Source organism: Anoplopoma fimbria, chromosome 24 (assembly GCF_027596085.1).
Source record: "Anoplopoma fimbria isolate UVic2021 breed Golden Eagle Sablefish chromosome 24, Afim_UVic_2022, whole genome shotgun sequence".
Classification (NCBI taxonomy): Eukaryota; Metazoa; Chordata; class Actinopteri; order Perciformes; family Anoplopomatidae; genus Anoplopoma; species Anoplopoma fimbria.
Genome location: NC_072472.1, coordinates 24,841,832 through 24,860,797, shown reverse-complemented (window position 1 = coordinate 24,860,797; position 18,966 = coordinate 24,841,832). Strand labels below are relative to the sequence as shown.

Below are 18,966 nucleotides of genomic sequence, written 5' to 3'. Positions count from 1 at the left end.
GCGCACCCTCCCCCACCTTCGTCCACCCAGCAATCAAAAAGCTGGAGCTGACAGGCACGCATGCACACATACGCCTCCATGCATTTCTCAAATGATAATTGTGTCATGTCAGAGTGCATAACACATGCAACGTCTTGATAACAATTATTTCAGTTGCAGTGATATCATCAGCTATCAGCTCCCATATAGCAGGGACTGTGCAGGCCTAGTTTAAGGTTGAAATCATCTGGGACAAGCATATTTTGTCTTCCAGAGATTTCTGCATGTGAGTGAATGGAAAAATGACAACACAAAGGTAGAATAGGTAGAGAAAGACACACAGGCACAGTCTTCATGAATAAGTGTCTGGTTGCCATGGATACAACAACCTCTTTTTACAGGCAGAGTCCCATTCTCTCTAAAGCTTTTGGAAACAATTTGCTGTCTCACCAGATTATTTACTTAATCTGACTGGGGCTTTGTCCTAGAGTTGTGCAGATTAGAGAACCTCTACATAATGCAGAGGTGACCTCCTAAATATATGGGGAACATGTACTTCTGCTTTTAGGTGCACAGTTATTTGCCGTTTTAGATGTATTAAATAAGCAAAAACAGCTTGGCACAATGTCTGAAATGTGAAAAAGGACCTCAAATGAGTTGTTATGAAGTAAGAAAAGGACAAGGGAAGATTGAAACGGGGCAATGACGGGGCAGAATGAAAACCAGTAAAAAAAAAATAAGAAATTTTAAAAACAATCAAGACGGAAAATATTTTTTCTTGGGTTGCATAAGGAAGTGCAGTCTAAGTAATAGGTCAAGATCAAAGATGACAGAGTATGACAAATCCTCTCCAATGCACTTTTATTTTCACCCTGTTCTCTCCCAGACCATGTTAATATTTCATAGACCACCATGTTCTAAATGATCCCTCCCATTTTAGTCTGGAGCAGTACTCAAAGAGCTGAGGAACCAAGGCAGGGGCACCATTTTCGATAAGTAAGCAGAATTGATCTAAAAGAAATGAGCAACACTTTGTAGCACACGGAGAATTAAACAGATCTTTTTTTTATGTGGGCATGTTTAGGATAGTGGTTCCTCTTAAAGTAAAAACACAAAGTAACATTTAGTAAATGTCATAAATGGTTTACAATATAGGCCTTCTCGAAACATTAGCATGAACAGCAAAACAATTAAACAGGCCCTATTATGCTATTTTCCGGGTGCATATTTTTATCTCAGGTTACATTACAGTTACAACATGCGTTAATGCTCATAATCCGCCTTGTTTTTCTCATCCTGGCTGTCCTGCAGCACCTCTTCTCACCCTCTCTCTGAAACTCTCCATTGTAGCATTTTCTCCTCCCTCCAGAAAGCAAAGTCTGCCCTGATTGGTCAGCTAGCCCGCTCTGTTGTGATTGGTCAACGTTTCACATTTAAAAAAACAAACTCTACCTCCGGAGCTCCAGCTCCGTCTTTCTCTTTTGTTGTTTGAGGGCGGGCCAAACTAGCCAAAAGGAGTTTTACGTTACTTCCATAACATTATGACCTCATAAAGTTACAGAAGTGAAGGAGAGAATTCAATCGAGCCGTTTCAGGCAGCTCAGGAGCAGTGATTCTGAGGGGGAGGGTAACTCCTTTTAGGCTAAGACTTCAGGTTTTACACTCTACGGAACTTTTACATGTACAAAAAAATATATATAACACACTAAAGAAGAGGGAAAAAGTGGAAAAGCATAATAGGGCAACTTTAAACAACGATCAGGGAAAATGTTTAATTGAGAAAACAATTTATACTGGATGGTTATCAAAGTTAACAGTGAAATAATAAAAAGCCAAACATGTTGACTTAACTTAACTTTTCAGTACATAGCGGTGTTGCGTTCTCTGTCAGAGAGTGTCACAGGCAGAGTTGTAAGACCCTATACCAGACCCATCACAAGTTCAAAGGATGCAAGAAGTTATATAGCCTAAAGCACATCCCCAAAAAGCTTTTGGCTGTGCTTACACTCTTAATTCATTTAGCTGGTGGGTATAATAGAATCTGAGTCATGGAAAAATCTTAACCAATTCAATTAGGCTTTTTATAGTTCCATTTGGTGCAGACAACATATCGCAGAGAGAGATAAACATGATATATTGGGGATGGAGGGAACAGTTACCGAAGATGCTCTTTTCCACAGTTGGATAACAACAATGGTCATGATGACGAAAACACAGCACAATGCAGCAGCCCTCCTCCACAGGAAAGGACTGACAGATCTGTGATCCACATCAGTAACGGAAGACATAGATACTAAATTATACAGATAGTGACGCAGGAGAGGAACTGTCGACTCAGCTGCACCACAGACATATTAAAGAGAGATCATAAATTGTGTAACGCCTGGGCATGTTGGGTCGCAAAAAGGAACCAGAAAAGGAACCAGCTGCTGCTCTCTTCCTGATCCAACTGACAACTTTCTGACCGACGCGTCCCTTTCTCTGGAAGAAGCAATGATGGACATTAAAATAAAGCTTTCCCAGTGCTAACATTGATTTGTTGATGGAAATGCTGAGGTGTTAGCATCACATTGTGCAATGCTAAAATGCTAGATGCTAATGTCTAGATAGAGTATAATGCACTGAACTGTGCAACACAGCACAAAACAATGATTTGCTGGTATTTATATTTAATCTTATCACTTCTTATTGTATGATGTTTTGCCATGTTAGCGGCATGGGTTTATGAATGACAATAGCTCTCTGTTGGTCAATTAGTCTATCTGTCACATTAGTCCAAACTGAAATAACTCAAAAACTATTGGAGAGATTGCCATGAGCATTCAGTGATTTGGGGGCATTCATAGTCCCCAAATGATGAATCCTACTGACTGTGGTGATCTCATGATTTTTTCATCCAGCTCCTTCAGGTCAAAGTCCCTTATCAACCGAAATATCTCACCATATACTGAATGGATTGGCACAAAATGTTTTATTGACATTCATGGTTGCCAGAAGATGAACCGTAGATCTCATGACTTTTACTCTAGTGACACACTGAGGATGAGATTAATGGTTTTGAGTGAAACGCCTCAACAACTGGATGGATTGCTGTAATACTTGGTACACCCATTTATGTCCCAATCAGAATTAATTGTAATTACTTTTTCTTTTTTAATTTTCTATCTAGCACATTCATCAGGCGGAACTTCCAATTTGTCAACATAAGCATGTTAGCATTGTTAGCATGTCTATGCCAGCACTAAGCACAAATGTGCACAGAGCAGCTAGCATATGTATGGCTTAAACTTCTGGTGTCAAAGTTTTTACTGAGACGAACATTTTTGTTCTATATAAATGAGGCCTACTGAAGTTTGAACATTTTATTTCAATGACATTTGATCTGTATGGGTGTTTCTTACTATAAAAAAATCAAAGTTGTCGCAGTACTAAGAAAAATAAGACACAAAATTGCGATGTTTTTACTAAGTTTGGAAAGTCTTTAGGTTAGTTTGGTTGAAAAAAAGACTTGCTCAAAGTTAATAAAAGGCTATTAATACTGTAGGCCCAGACAGTGACTAAAAAGATCAGATGTTAATCTCTGAATCATCAGCTAATTTAGGCCCAGGGACATGAGGTTAAGACCACTCTGTGTTGTTCCTTTTACAGTCAACCTTTTCACCACTCTGTCTCGTGATGCAACTAAGAGAAACACCTGTTCTACATCCGTCATTGTCCTCTAACATCCCCATACCACATAGTGCTAACTGCAGGTCCTCCACTGCAGTGTACATACTTCACCACTGTAAGGCTGCAACCGTGACAGCACAATGTGCTCGCTCTCAGCAGCACACACATTTTACACATCCCCCTGCCAATCAACACACCGGCAGCTCCTCCATACAACAGAGGTAAGCGATGAGAGTAATTGAGTAGCTCTTCATCATCACACGCATGAGAAGACACAGGGGTAATTCAATTATTTGTATGTTGAGTGTGGAGCCAGTGTGGGTTTCTCACTAATAACTGCAGCGCTCACGTGTGTCGCCCGACAACCCCTCCCACCCCCACCCCCCAGAGTTTGGCCGGCAGGCACACACAAGCAGGTGAGTTTAGGTATGGAGGGCTTATTGATACACAAACCAGAGTCACAAACAAAAATGAACACTGAGATGAAAAGCCTGTGGACTTACAAAGCAGTTGAGCATGGAGCAGGACACCCTTCCTGCGAAGCTCATGTCGAGGAGAGGCAGGGCTGTGCCTGAATGACACACAGCCTACAGAGCAGCAGCACGACCAGAGCACGAGGAGCCGGCATAACCATTCTTCTCCCTGCCGGAGCCCGTCCACCCCTCGTCCGCTTCGAGCCCCTCCGCCTGCCGCCCCTCTCTCCCCCCCACCCTCCACACCTTTTGCGCGTTCCCCCTTCTCAGGAGTTGCTGTGAGCCAACACGCCAGTCCCGGCTCTCATTCAGGAACCCAGCCCACCCACCCACCCCCCCCCCCCCCACTGCTCCCTGAGTGGGGAGAGAGAGCACGCCGGTTTGTCTGATGGCAGCCCCTGTTGTACTGCTGAAAGAGGGAGGATGGTCCACAAAGATACAAACAAGACCGGCAGTCCACACGATCAGCTGAGCAATGAGGAGATATCTAACGTGATGAAATCACTGCAGATGTGCCATCTCATAAGTAGCGAATGGATGGAGGGGGGGGGGGGGGGGACTGCTAGAAGAGAAAGCAGGAGGGAAAGCAAGCCAGAGGGAACTGCCTGATGCTAAGCTCCACCCCTCTGCATGCGCATCTACCTCTCTCTCTCTCTCACATTTCTCCCCTGGTCTCCCTCTCATCCCTTACTCCTCCCCCACTCCCTCCTTGTTCACCCTTCACCGACATCTCCTCATAAATATGCTTCTCCCTCAGCAACAAGGCGGTACAGCTCAGAGTGTAACGCCATGCATGCGCCATGTGACCAACTGCAGTATCCAGTGTCTCTTGCCCAAGCGTACACACTAAATGCTAGTAGCCGTGTGCACGGGCTATGATGAAAACAAAACAAAACCTGAAGCTAACTCATATGCACAAACGGAGAGCAGAGAGACACCCCTGCAATAGGTTGGACAGTATCCCATCACAAAGCCGTTGCATTGGCAGCAATTGATCTAGAGCAGGAGAAAATGTGTGGCAGAGGACAGAGGAGGGAGGGTGTTGAGGAGAGAGTGTGTATGCGGAGAACTCCAGTGACACAGCATTCTACAGACATAATTTGGCCCTCACCTGTCTCTTGGGCATCTTTGTAGCACTGTCCTACACAAGTGCAGTGCATCTTTGCACTTAACAGTGCCTAGCAGCAGCACCTTCCTGTGCTTGAAATCAGGGAAGGTCACTGGATGTATGGGGAAGTATACAGTGAACATTATACTACAGGGGGGACACACAGCACTTCCTCCTCTTACCCCAACCTCCTCCATGGCAGAATCGTGACAGCCACTCGCCTTCAGCTGTATGACCCCACATTATGTAACAAGGTAGTACACACAACATAGGCCGGATGTGCAACTCAGCGCTACTAAATAGGATTCACTACTGGGGGGAGATGCTGAAATTTAATTTTTTGACATTGTAAACCTCACTTTAACAGTGATCATTTTCACAGGGGGTGCTGTAATTGTAATGATTTATTGTAGTTAAGTGTTATCCACGAAAAAAACCCATCAAAACCTAGTATATTTTTTGCGCTCGACACTGGCAAAAGATGCATCAGAGGTTTGACAATTCAATCTAGCTGGAAGAGACACATTTGAATTGTTTTTTAGAAGAACCTGCTGCCATTCATACATGTCCGGGACTGCCTTTGCCTGGATTGTAGACACTCCTTGACGGTCATTGTATGTAAAGACGGAAAGAAAAACCATCGGAGAGTTGTTATACTGGTTGTACTGGTAGATGTAGGTACATATTCCATCTCCAGGCTAATAAAGACTAAAATCTCCACTGTTATCATTGATAGTAGGTAGCAAATTTTTTCACATTTCTTAACATACCATATAGCTTCATATATAATGTGTAATGTGTCTAATACTCCTGAATAATGTGTATAATAAAAAAGAAGTACACTTATGTTATAAATTTGTATTTCTGTATAATTCTAACCACCTCTATAGTGCTTCAGTGGAGGAGGTTATCGTTGATTTTCATAGAATTACAGCCATCAGCAAGATACATTTTATTGTACAGTGCATGCAAGGCCCACAAAAAATTATATCATTACTGAACTTACAGACAATTCAGGTTTCTGCTTAAAATACAGATGCCATTGTAACTAGCACAGGACATCAACAGCATAAAAATGTAATCTGTATGGATAAATGTCACAAATCACAAGGGGATCATTATATAACAGAAAGACACAGTGTTTCATTCACGTCACTGTTCAACAGATTTTCCCTGCACAGCCATAAGCTGCTGCTCTGAGCGCAGTATCTACTGTAGGTCTTCAGCTATTGTGAATGAAAACTGAAACTAGATGTAACTTTATTCATTTGTGAATATAACTTAATTGGCAGTTTAGCTTTCCCATTATAGATGCACTTATTTGTACTTAAGTTTTTTTGAGCAAAAAGGTTTTTGTATAATCCTTATTCTGCCTCAGTTTTAGAAACCATGGGTTCCACTCCAAGCAGATCACGTATACAACAGTCCAGTGGGAAAGTAAGCTAATATTATAGCATTCATCAATACATTGCAGTATGATTACTTGTTTCTAGATTATTCTACTCTATAAAGCTCACTCAAATTGTCAATTGAACAAAAAAAAATGATATCCATTCCATGCAGATTTAATAGATCAAAATTCACAAATATCACAATTTTTTTAATGCCTAGTTATATCTTTAAACTTATAATAAATTGGCATAATATGGCAATATATTAGAAGGTAGAGCCTTATGCTGCAGGAGGCATGATGAATTGCACTCTTGTGCAGTATGACTTCCATCTCATCAGGTAAATGGACTCTGCTGCTATAAATTCACTTCCACAAATCAAGCACAACCTAACAGAGATTTACTTTCATGTCACATGTTCAACCTGTGACCCGTTACATTATCCCAGAGCGAAATGAAGAAGTGAAATAAAGCTTAACGCATTGCGCTTAAGCACATAAAATACCAGCTTGACTAAAACCTCCTTACTAACGTGTGTTTTCAGGCCACAAATGCTTGTGTGAGCCATCACAGTGAGCCACGGGCAGATGAATGTACACTGTAGAAGCTATGCCAGCTTCTCTGTTTTGTGATGTGTGACAAAAAATGTAAAAAATGTCGCTCAGCAACACAGTCTGAAGTGTTTATTTCTTTAGCAAAATCCCAACGATTGAGACATCTCTTATCCTGGACAAGTGCTACCTCATCAAGTTTGGAAGTGTGGTGGGCTTTCCCTTAATGAGATTAGCGTCACTATAGAGGAATATTCTTAAACTCTTTATTCAGACCTTCAGTAATAACCTCAACAGGTATATCATTCAAAACTGAAATATGCTTGGTTTAAATCAACTTTAATTTAAATTTATATTTAATTTTGGTCCAGTACCAAAATTAAATATAAATTTAAATTAAAGTTGAGTTTTCCATTGGAAAATACATTGAAAGAGTTTCTGAATATTGCAGCCTAATGTCGAGTGGGTCCACAGTCCAAACACGGCTTCAAATCCCTCTTCTCCAGCCCCGCCCGGCCCGAACTGGCCACAAAAGTGAACACCAGATCTGGCCTCTTGTGTCTCCGTTTTTATTTTAGGAAAGGAGGTCAGCGAGTCACCAACGCAGAGTGTCAGCCCACATGTTGACACAGAGCTATAGAAGAGGATATGAATAAAACATAAGGCATTAGGTGACTATATGGAGCTGTTAAAACTCCAGAAGATACTTGCACATACACATTTAAGTGTCTGTAAATGCATACAGTAAAACCATAAAGCCATACCCTGTAACCATTCTACAATCAGCAGTCTGGAAACAAGTGTTTCTCAACTATTTGTAAGCATTTTGTAAGTAAAATGACGCAGCACACTGTGATGTGTCCCATATGTATAACAAAGTTGCCACATCTAACTGTAACAAATCAGATCTGAAGCAGAATTTAGCTTATTATGACGTGTTAAAAGCATTTACATGTGGCCTATCCAATACGGAGCCTACAATGGTAAATGGACTTGTGCTTTTCTAGCCCCATGAACAAAGCACTTTAACACTACATGTCATTCACTCATTCATACACTGATTGCAGGGGCTACCATGCAAGGTACTAACTAACCATTCACATTCACAAACCATAGGCACACGGGAGCAACTAGGGGTTAAGTGTCTTGCCCAAGGACACAGCCGGAACCACCAATCCTCTGATTGAAGGACGACCCCCTCTACCACTGAGCCACAGTCGACCCAAGTGCTCACCCATCTAACTAAATTGTATGGCAAAATATCTCACAGATACAGTAGCTCTGGTCAACAGGCTCTGTTATAAAGAGACATGCAGCACAGAGCAGAACAACACCGTAACCACTATTTGAATTGAACGAAGTGGAGGAATAGGAAACCAGACACTGACAGCCAGACGTCAGGAACCAGAGCAGGGTCAAACAGTGCTAGAAGCCAGAGTGCCTTGAAGGAGAGTGACAGGCATATCATTAACCATGACCTGGAATGAACCCTCTGGCTTTAACTACAATCCTAACCGAGGGCTTCTGTCAGTGTGTTTTAAAAAAACAAAACAGCAACACACATACAGGTGCTGCAATCCTTACGGAAGCAGGTAACATCATATGGGCAGCAGTGACACAGAAACGTGCATAGTTGCATGTTGCTGGCATAGAAACTTATCTTGCTAGTTCCCCACAACCCCACCAAGGTAGCATTACAATGCATTGTGGGTACTGAGAGCAGGGTAAAACAACCCCATTGTCCTAGTTTCCATGCTCGCATTATCCTGCTAACAATACGGCAGCGTGAGTGGACGACAGCAGGAATTCAATACTTCCCGTTTTGTTTCAGCGAAAAAAGCTGGAGGCTGGGAAGCAATTAAAGGCTGCTTCGCAAGACGGGTTAAAGGGATCATATTACCTGTGAGGCAAACTGATGAAACAAATGTCTCACAAGTTTTTTTTTTGCTGATCTCCATTGATTGAACTTCTCACCTGTTGTAGTGATGTAGAAAAGTACTCTGGTCAGTACAACAGACATCACTGTTGAGTGTACTAACAGCAGAGTGGTATGAAATTGTCACAGGACTATCAGAGGTCTACGTTCCCGTTTTATGTGCCTCGACGGGCACATTATTTGTTCATCAGCCCCCGCCATCAATTAAGCCCAGAGCTCGACTGGGTGTCCCAAAAAAAGGCCGCGAGCTGGGCAGCCAGCCACGGTAGCATTCTGTGGACCCAGTTGACCAGAACTTCGGGACACACATCCTCCTGTTACACTTCCTATTTCTGTCCCACAAAAGCTGCGCCCATTAGTTTCAGGAGGAATTTGTCATTCATCTGGTCTAAGCTTCCCCTCTCTTAATGCCCTGTCTATCTTGGCTGAAGTACATTTATTGTGCATTCACTGAGAAAGTGAAAAAGGGACAGGCCATTATGTGTCTGGGGCTCTCTCAAAAATGATAATGGTGATATCAGTTCCAAAAAGCAAATTACGACATACAGTATTTTCAAGATTCAATGCTAAATTTGCAGAGGAACATGCATTTGACATCTAATTATGATTACCTGTGTCTATGAATGTTTCTTAAATATATTCATCAGGCCATTGTCAACATATAGACTTAATAACTACCTTCAAATAAAATGAAAAGCTTGCATGCGAGCAGGATTGTGACCTATAAATAATTTTGCATGTTAAATTCTTCAGTCTAATTACAACCCTCAGGCCCACAACTGCAGCATGATTGGACAAACCACTGCATGTCTCACGTAGAGTCAAATGTGAGAGCATTTCCAAAGAAACACAAACAAAAGTGCATGTGGCAACTTGAAGCAGCACAGTTATTTCTCCATCGTTCTGCACCAGTTACTGTCAGGGTAATGTTACATAATACAAAACCCATTTAGTCTCAGTTTTGGTTCAGAGCTGTATAGACATTGTTATCCACTAGAGGGCGGTCAGTAGAAATAGACAGATCCCAGATTAAGTACTTAACTGTAGCAGAGTGATGCCCCGCTCATCTTCGGGTGGACAATTTCTCCACTGGCATACAGCACAAGCATTTTGTTTCACGTTTTGGTTATTTACCTGAGATCCATGTTCAATATGACAGTCACTGATTATACGTGTTGGGATTCAGTGTCTTGCTAGATATGGAATCACCATGAGCTTCTTCATGTGAACTTCATGTGAACAGGAGAGAGTTGTACAGGAGACACGTGGCAGGGAGCTACATCAAAGACTCCTAACATCTGTTACCTGCTACAACCCTTTTACAGATGCAGGAGTACGTTCCTGAATGAAACAAAGAATGCAATAAAGTCGTAACCCTGCTGAGGAAACTACTACTGGGGTGAAGAGAGACACGCTGCCTGAGGACGATCAACTTTCACTCACTCAACTTAATATTGCATATTAAAGAGTCAATCCTCCATCTGTGCCATGAACCACGAGTAGGAGTTAGTAATAAAGCAAGAATTGCATAATCCCTTGCTTTCCATTCCAAAACATGGCCAAAGGTGATGGTTGGAATCCAGGAGTGAGCTGGAGGAATCCACTTGAAGAATACAACCCATCATCTTTGTCATGGAAACTTCTTTCCCCTTTTTAAAGCAATGTTGATCACTAATCATTTGTCTAATTCATTATGATCCCATGAAAACTTTTTTTTTTCTTACTCATGCATTTGATAAACAAGAGCAGAATACTTAGTTACAGTAGTGGACGTTTTTGTATTTCTTTTAGTATTATAAAGTATAATATCATATATGAAATACATGTTGTTGGACAAAAAAAAATGAAGACAGTGAATAAGAAAATGGATATATTTTTTTTTAATTGTCATGTAACTGTGTAGCCCTAATGCATATGTGTGGCAAGTTAAAACTGACAAAAGTTTGAGTAGCTCATCCTTGTCTCAAGATGTGTTAAGGCTTGTTCGAATAATAATTCTATTATTTTTATAATATATAATTTATATATACAGTTGCAATCAGAAATATTCAAGCCCCCAAAGATTTTAAGGATTTATCACTTAAAGTTTTTTCAAAGAGCAAGATTCTGCTTCAGACGACTTCTTTATGAGTTGAGTGATACATAAAATCAACACAGAAAATGCATGATGTAGTATTTGTGTGTAACAGTATATTTTGTTAAGATAGCCATGTCACAATTATTCAACCCCTATATAATATTGTTGTTTTTAAAGCTGTCTGACTTTAAAGCTGTTTTTATGGCCTAAAGTGGAGTTGAAACATAATGAAGCCTTTAGGAACTCTATAATGATCCTTCATTTGCTTCAGTTGTGATGCATATATAAACCCCACCCATGAAGGGATTCAAGGTGAGTTGCAATTGTGGGAAAGACAAAGGAGCTTCCACAAAAGCTGAGAGAGGAGATTATTTCATCACACCTGAAGGGCCTTGGGTATAAGAAGATTTCCAAAAAATGTAATATTCCAAGAGACACCATTGGGAGCATTATAAGGAAGTTTAAAACTTATGGAACAGCTGCAAACCTGCCTGGCCGTGGAAGAAAGTCCAACATTTCATCAAGGGCCCTTAGCAACTTAGTCAGAACAACTAAGAGAAACCCCTGTGTGACTGCAAGACACCTACAGGAGGACCTGATGAAGGCTGGTACAAGTGCTTCAGTGTCAACTATAAGACGTGCACTGAATAAACAAGGACTTCATGGCCGGACTCCAAGACGCACTCCACTCTTGACCACAAGGAACATCAAAAGTCCACTAGAATATGCCAGGAGGAATTTGGATAAGACTACAGAGTTTTGGGAGACAGTTCTATGGACTGATGAAACCAAACAGGAACTGTTTGGACATATGGACCAGCGGTGTGTCTGGCGTGCGAAAGGCCAGGCTTATGACCAGAAGAATACCATCCCCACGGTCAAGCATGGAGGTGGGTCATTGATGATGTGGGGCTGTTTTTCTGCGGCAGGAACTGGCAATCTTGATCATGGATTCCCAGAAATACCAGGCCATTTTAAAGAGGAATGTGATGCCTTCTGTTGGCAAATTAAACCTTGGTGATCATTGGACTTTCCAGCAAGACAATGATCCCAAGCACACCTCCAAGTCAACCTAAGCTAGGTTGAGAAAAATATCCTGGAACGTCCTAGAGTGGCCTTCTCAGTCACCAGATTTAAATCCGATTGAAAATCTTTGGTGGGATTTAAAGAAGGCAGTTGCAGCACGGAAGCCATCAAACATCACTGAGCTAGAGGCTTTTGCACATGAAGAATGGGCAAAGATTCCGATCGAGAGGTGTAAGAAGCTTGTCAGCGCTTGAATTACAACTCATTTGAAAGCCTTGTTCTTAGTCTTTCAAACCCGAGCGGGAAAGCATTAAAGTCAATTTTATTTGTTATAGTGTATCGTGCACCAGGTGCGTATTCTGAATTCCTATCTGAATTCTCAGAGTTTTTATCTAGTTTAGTCCTTAAGACAGATAAAGTTATTATTGTAGGGGATTTTAATATTCATGTGGATGTGTATAATGATAGCCTTAGTACTGCGTTTGGTTCATTATTAGATTCTATTGGCTTCTGTCAGTGTGTACATAAACCCACTCACTGTTTTAACCATACCCTCGACCTTGTTCTGGTTTATGGTATTGAAGTAGAAAATGTAATTGTCTCTCAACAGAACTCTCTTTTATCGGACCATTATCTAATAACCTTTGAATTTGTTCTACCAGAGTGTACGCCATTAGGCAAAAGTTTCTACACTAGATGTCTATCTGATAATGCTGTAGCTAAATTTAAAGAAGCGATTTCTTCAGGGTTTTATTCAGTACCATGTCTCAATATAACAGAGGACTCCTACGCTAGCTTTAGTCCGTCTCAGATTGACCATCTTGTTGATAGTGCTGCATGCTCACTGCGAATGACACTAGACTCTATAGCTCCTCTAAAAAAGAAGCTAATAAAAGAAAGGAGGTTTGCTCCATGGTATAATCCTCAAACCCGCGATTTAAAGCAAATATCGCGAAAACTTGAAAGGATATGGCGTTCCACCAATGTGGATGAAGCGCGGTTAGTCTGGCGAGACAGTCTTAAAATATATAAGAAGGATCCCTCCTCTGTCGCTCTCCCAGAGGTTTCTTCCTTTTTTCTCCCTGTTAAAGGGGTTTTTAGGGGAGTTTTTCCTGTGCCGATGTGAGGGAAGGACAGAGGATGTCGCATGTGCACAGATTGTAAAGCCTTCTGAGGCAAATTTGTTATTTGTGATTCTGGGCTATACAAAATAAACTGAATTGAATTGAATTACCAAAAACGTTTGTTAGAAGTTATAAAAGCTAAAGGATGCGTCACAAAGTACTGAAGCTGGGGGTTGAATAATACTGCACATGCACATGTGTTAAAAGAGTTACAGCCAACTTCTATTGTCAAAATAACTCAAATATGTATCAATAAATATTTTTTGTTGTTTAATGAGGTTTTTTATCATTTATGGTCATTATCTTTCATCCACGTCACTATAATGTCTTTTGAGGTGAGGGGGTTGAATATTTCTGATTGCAACTGTATATAAATATATAATATATAATTTCCTGTGTGAAAAAGTCACAGCTTGCCATTTTACCTTGAATGCATGTAGGTGGTTAAGAGCAGCAACTAGTTTAATGGCAATCTACAGCAGAGTACAATATAAACAATATATAGTGTGACTGGCTCACCATGCTGCCAGCCAGGGCTGTACACAGTTGGTCTGGGCGCTCCTCTTCAGATCCCTCCCTCTCCTCCTGTCTACTGGGCTCTGCTGTGCCAGCGATCGCTCCTGCCAACATAAAAAAACACTACCTTCAGACATTGGGTGTGTGTGCGCATGTGGGCGGTTGTAGAGTTTGTGATTGCGTAAAGGGCTGGATTACAAAAACCAACCTTCCTTGGTCGTAAAGTACAGCAAGTACAATGAAAGCTGGCACTAAACACAGAACATATCACGTACCTGGAAAAAGTGATGTTTGGATGAACTTTACATTTTTTCATTAAACCCACTGCTACCAGTGTGAAAAAACACTCACAATTCAAGCTCTCAGAGGAGTGGGGTGCATACGGGGTGAGAACTGGCTGGTCTGGGACAAGGAGTACAAATCAGGTCAAGTCAATGTAAACACACTCCAGATATGCATTGCTGCAGACAGACATGCAGGCACATGTGTTAGGTCTGACGCTGCGGTCGGTGGAAGCCTTGGAGCGGATCAGCTGACCTGACCTGACCTGACGGGAAAGACTCCGATTTACAGGAAATGCAAACTCAACATTCCTCAGCGGATTATGAGCAGCCAAACTGATAACTGCAGGAGTAGCAGAAGCAGATGTGGACAAACTCCACAACACTCCTACACACCTAAAGGTGTTCCACAGTGGCAATAAGAGACACAGTGAAATACTGAGGAAACACTTGATTCACTAAATGACCGACATTAAAACACTGATATTACAATGCCTTCTCTAACCGTGCATACAAGCCCAGTCAGGACGCTCAGTGTATGTTTAATATGAAGAGAGTAACCCGCAGGCAGCCAGACAAAACATGGACATAGTGTTCACTTCCTCATGTTTAGTACTCGACTCAACTATAATACACTGATTACAAGGACAACTTAAAACTAGATCAGAGTTCTCACTGTTCAGTGATCTCGTCTTACTTCCCTGCACTTGTTTTTTTTTCAGACACACCCCCTTTTGCACACAGCTCCACAAAAAAGAAAAAGAAAAAAAAAAATACTACTCTCAACTCACAAAATACTGTTCCCAAAGTTGTCTCCTCTTACCTGTTTAAAGTGCTGAATCAGTGCGCTGCAAACTTTCTGCTGAAACTTTTGTCTACCCTTTTACAGGCTGAATTAAAGCTCAATGCCTTGCAAAGTGGCAGTAGTCTCCGTCTCCCAAACTCATACTGGTTGTAATCCAGTGCATGACATACCTCCCTCCCTCCCTCCCTCCCTCGCTAGCTCTGTCTCTATTGCTTACTCGTTCTCCCTCCCACTCATCAAGTGCCAGGCTTCTCAAAGAAGCCATGCTACAGGGGACAAACTCTACATTTCACACACCTCCAATCATGACTCATTTTATCAAAGCGGGTCAGCCATGAAAAAAGAAATCACCACATGTAGGCAACCAGTCGTAAAATTGCTTTCAAGAAAAGGTACAATATCACACTGGAAGCAATGTGAGTCAACTGCTGACTCAACAAAGAGTACAGTGTCAGACAATTTAAAAAAATAGTGTGTATGTTAACAATCACACAAATTTAGCAGAGAACTTTCAAGGAAAAAAAGCAAGGAGACCAAACCTTTAACTTCACTTGCAGATGGAAAAACCTAACAATTACCTGAGATATCATTGACTTTTGAAGTTGTGATGGCTTACATTTCAACTAATAAAATACCATTTTTTTCACTCTCCTTTTTGCTCAGATTTGGACTCAACCAACCCCTGAGAAAAATATCTGGATCTCTGTCTAGATGTTCCGTGCTGGTTTCTCACTTTGTATGCTATTTGGTGCTGGGCAGGGAGTGTTCTGTGGGTTTATCGGAGCTTGTTGGCTAAATTTAAGCGCCTGCTGCTGTCTGAACCACACTGTACGTTTGTGGAATGTGAAACCAAAACAATAAGATGGAAGAGACTAAAAATCTGGGCAGCTCTAAAGAGGTATCAGCAAGCAATTCTGCATGATAGCCAGCCAATTAGTGCACTTTATTGATAATCATCTTGCAACATTTATTCCTCAAACAACTGCGCTTGCGCTATTTATCACTCTGGTTGTCATATTTGCTATTTCTTTGCCTTTTTGTCTAAAGCAAATTCCAACATTCCTTCCTCTCATTTACTATCTCTGCATACAAAACACACAAAACATAATGACGCCCAGACTGCAGCTGCCCCTTTGTGATCATTGTGCTTTTGCAAATGTTTTGGGGAAATGTATCAGCCAAAACAAAACATTCATACCATAACTTCTACCTTACCAATCAGACACTTGTTAATAGGAAAGGTGTGTGAAAATAAATAACCAGCAACTTGGGTGTGGTCTCTGTGATACTTTTAACACAAATAAATGTCTTGTCAGGAAAACAAAAAACATAATCCACACACACAGTGGACAGAAGGGGCGTGAACTTCTGTATTAAAAAGGTACGGTGTGTTACTATTAATTCCAGGTACCAAACCTTCCGGCATTATGTATACTTGTGCATGTCAGATCCTGTCTCCAGCTGCACTGTCATTGCTACTGCTGTGTAATAATTAATAATTAAGCCTTTATTAGTCCCACAATGGGGAAATTATTTCTCTGCATTTAACCATCCCGGAGGAGCAGTGGGCTGCAATGAAGCGCCCGGGGAGCAACTTGGGGTTATGTGTCTTGCTCAAGGACACCTCGGCATGTTGCCGGTAGAGGGGTTTGAACCACCAACCTTTCTACATTTCTAATTTCTACACTGCCATCCGCTCACAACGATTTACATCAATAACAAATTATGGGAGTAGATATTGTTTGATACATTTCCATGCTAGCATTGATACAATATACCTTAGTCACTATACCAATATGATAGGCCAACTTCTTTTGATAACTTACTTAAAGAGGTTTGGAAATGTTTCTCTGCAAAACCGTTGATACATTGTTTACATTTAAAATAACGATAATCATATCAAAAGTTATGTTTTCCCTAACGCAAGCTGAGGCAATATTTTGTCTCAATAAATTACAATACAAATCTGGCAAAAATGTAATTATCATCAAAGAATAACTGAAAAGTAATATGATTCTGAAAGAACATTCACTGACACTTGGATAACTTTGAATACTGTGGACACAGCTAAGGGCTTTAACATAAACATAAAGTTGTGACTTTTGAGAAATAGCGGTGTTGGCAGCTAGTTCAGTAGCAGGTGGTAATCGCTGGTGGAGCATGTCCTCTGATAAAGATATGCTTTTAGTCAAAAACATTGCACCTAACTAAAAGATTTAAGATTTCATCCCTCTAGATTCATTCTTAATGTCCATCAGCACTTTAGTCAAAGATTCAGGAGAAAATGTCAAACATGTGGTTTGTAAGACGTGAGCTGATGGGTTCAGAGTGTGAGATATTCAAAACACACAACTTTGCCATTGCATATGTTTCTCCATCCTTTAAGGTAATCATCTAAGACATTTCTTGAATAGATATGGAGAGATAAGTCTAATACACACGAAATTATTCAAAGCTCCTAATAACGATCAGCTTTTAACTACCCTTATAAATGGGTTGGACAAAATACTAGATCAGATTGGATTTCTTTTGATTATCAGAAATATTTCTCAACATAACACAACAACAATCTCACAAATGACATTATTCTGAACATTATAATCTCCATGAGGGTAGGATTTATTGAAGGACTGCATTAGTTTTAGCAGGGCACACCTTATAAACTGACAGCATGAATATAAAAATGTAGTATAAAAGTTCCATTGAAAACAAGATCATTATTTCCTCATTCATTCGAGGGCAATGTGTGAATCGAGCAGCTTTTCCTTAACAATGTCAACTCATCATCATGAAAAAACACAATACAACTGATTAAGACGGTTGTACTGAAACAACAATTGACCAACAATTTTTGAAAATGAATTAATCGTTTAAGCAAAATTGACAAATATTCTCGAACTCCAGCTTCTTAACCATAAGTATTCGCTGCTTTTTTTTGTCTGATATGATCGCAAAATCAATACCTATAGGTTTGGACTGTTGGTCAAACTCTAACAAGCACTCTGATGGGAAATTATACAAATATAACAATAAAACACATCAGATGCCCAGTACACCACTTAGCTATGTGGAAAATGGGCTGTATTGAAAACAGCAAAGGCTAAATGGTGACAGAGATGTTATGTAATAATGAAAAATTATTCTCAAAGCAATTTTCAAGTTCTTACAGAGAAAAAGATATTGAGGAACATTAAGCATTAGGATGACTCCACCCTTCCCCCTGAGTATAAAACACAGTTCCAGCCCAGTGGGGGGTTTCCAAGGCAGACTACTTCCCTTTTACCAGAACACAGATACTAGAAACGTGCAGCGGCTCAGTGGATAACAGGTGCTGTGTGTGAACACAACAGGTGTTAACAACAGGGCTGGAGTTCAGACATGAGGGCTGAAAGCGAAAGTGGACGAGAGCCTCGACACAGGCTGGCTCTCCACTGGGAGACTAGTTGACAAACCGAAAGTGTGTGTGTGTGTGTGTGTGTGTGTGTGTGTGTGTGTGTGTGTGTGTGTGTGTGTGTGTGTGTGTGTGTGTGTGTTTGCATACGTTAGCATCATGCTAGCTGCCGGATACCGGATGTAAAATTCGCTCTTTTATCAACAGAAAACGACAAAGCGGCTCCAGGTTCAGACGTCCGACACACACACGACAGCACCAGACCTCCCACAGTACACACTACAGGGAAGTTACTTCATTTAAAAAATAAATCGAGTTACTCACTCTGAAAGAATCAGCTGACACAACGGTGACTCAGTAGACTACACGACTTCCGCATTCTTCTGCGATGACAAAAGCCCTAGCCAATAGCCAAGAGCGACACTAAACGTTACGGACCAATAGCGCCACAGCATTCATACTGGCCAATGAGGATGAACAACAGTCAAGCAAGTGGCTGACACACACCCACAGCAGAGCCAATCAGCTGCCAGGAAGCTCCTGAAGCGCACCAATAGAAAATCACAGCGCGGCACAAACTGGAGCCACACAAACCAGGGTCCGTGTGCTGCACACAGCCACAGCCACAGCCGGCAGGGT

The 18,966-nt window shown here is 41.1% G+C and overlaps 1 protein-coding gene across 3 annotated transcripts in view; it reads right to left on the bottom strand.

The window, feature by feature from the left end:
- mtmr4 (myotubularin related protein 4) overlaps positions 1-18,747 on the bottom strand; it is a 45,014-nt gene extending 26,267 nt beyond the window's left edge. The window contains exons 1-2 of one of the 3 annotated variants that reach the window (XM_054625741.1): positions 18,652-18,747; positions 13,854-13,954 (exon numbers count right to left, since the gene is read on the bottom strand). In XM_054625741.1, the coding sequence (XP_054481716.1) occupies positions 13,854-13,856 (3 nt within the window). In that variant the 5' untranslated portion in view covers positions 13,857-13,954; positions 18,652-18,747. Of the gene's footprint in view, positions 1-13,853; positions 13,955-14,954; positions 15,061-18,477; positions 18,497-18,651 lie in introns of those variants that run through there. The other 2 variants (XM_054625743.1, XM_054625742.1) reach the window with 2 other exon arrangements.
- Between the last annotated feature and the right edge of the window lie 219 nt (positions 18,748-18,966).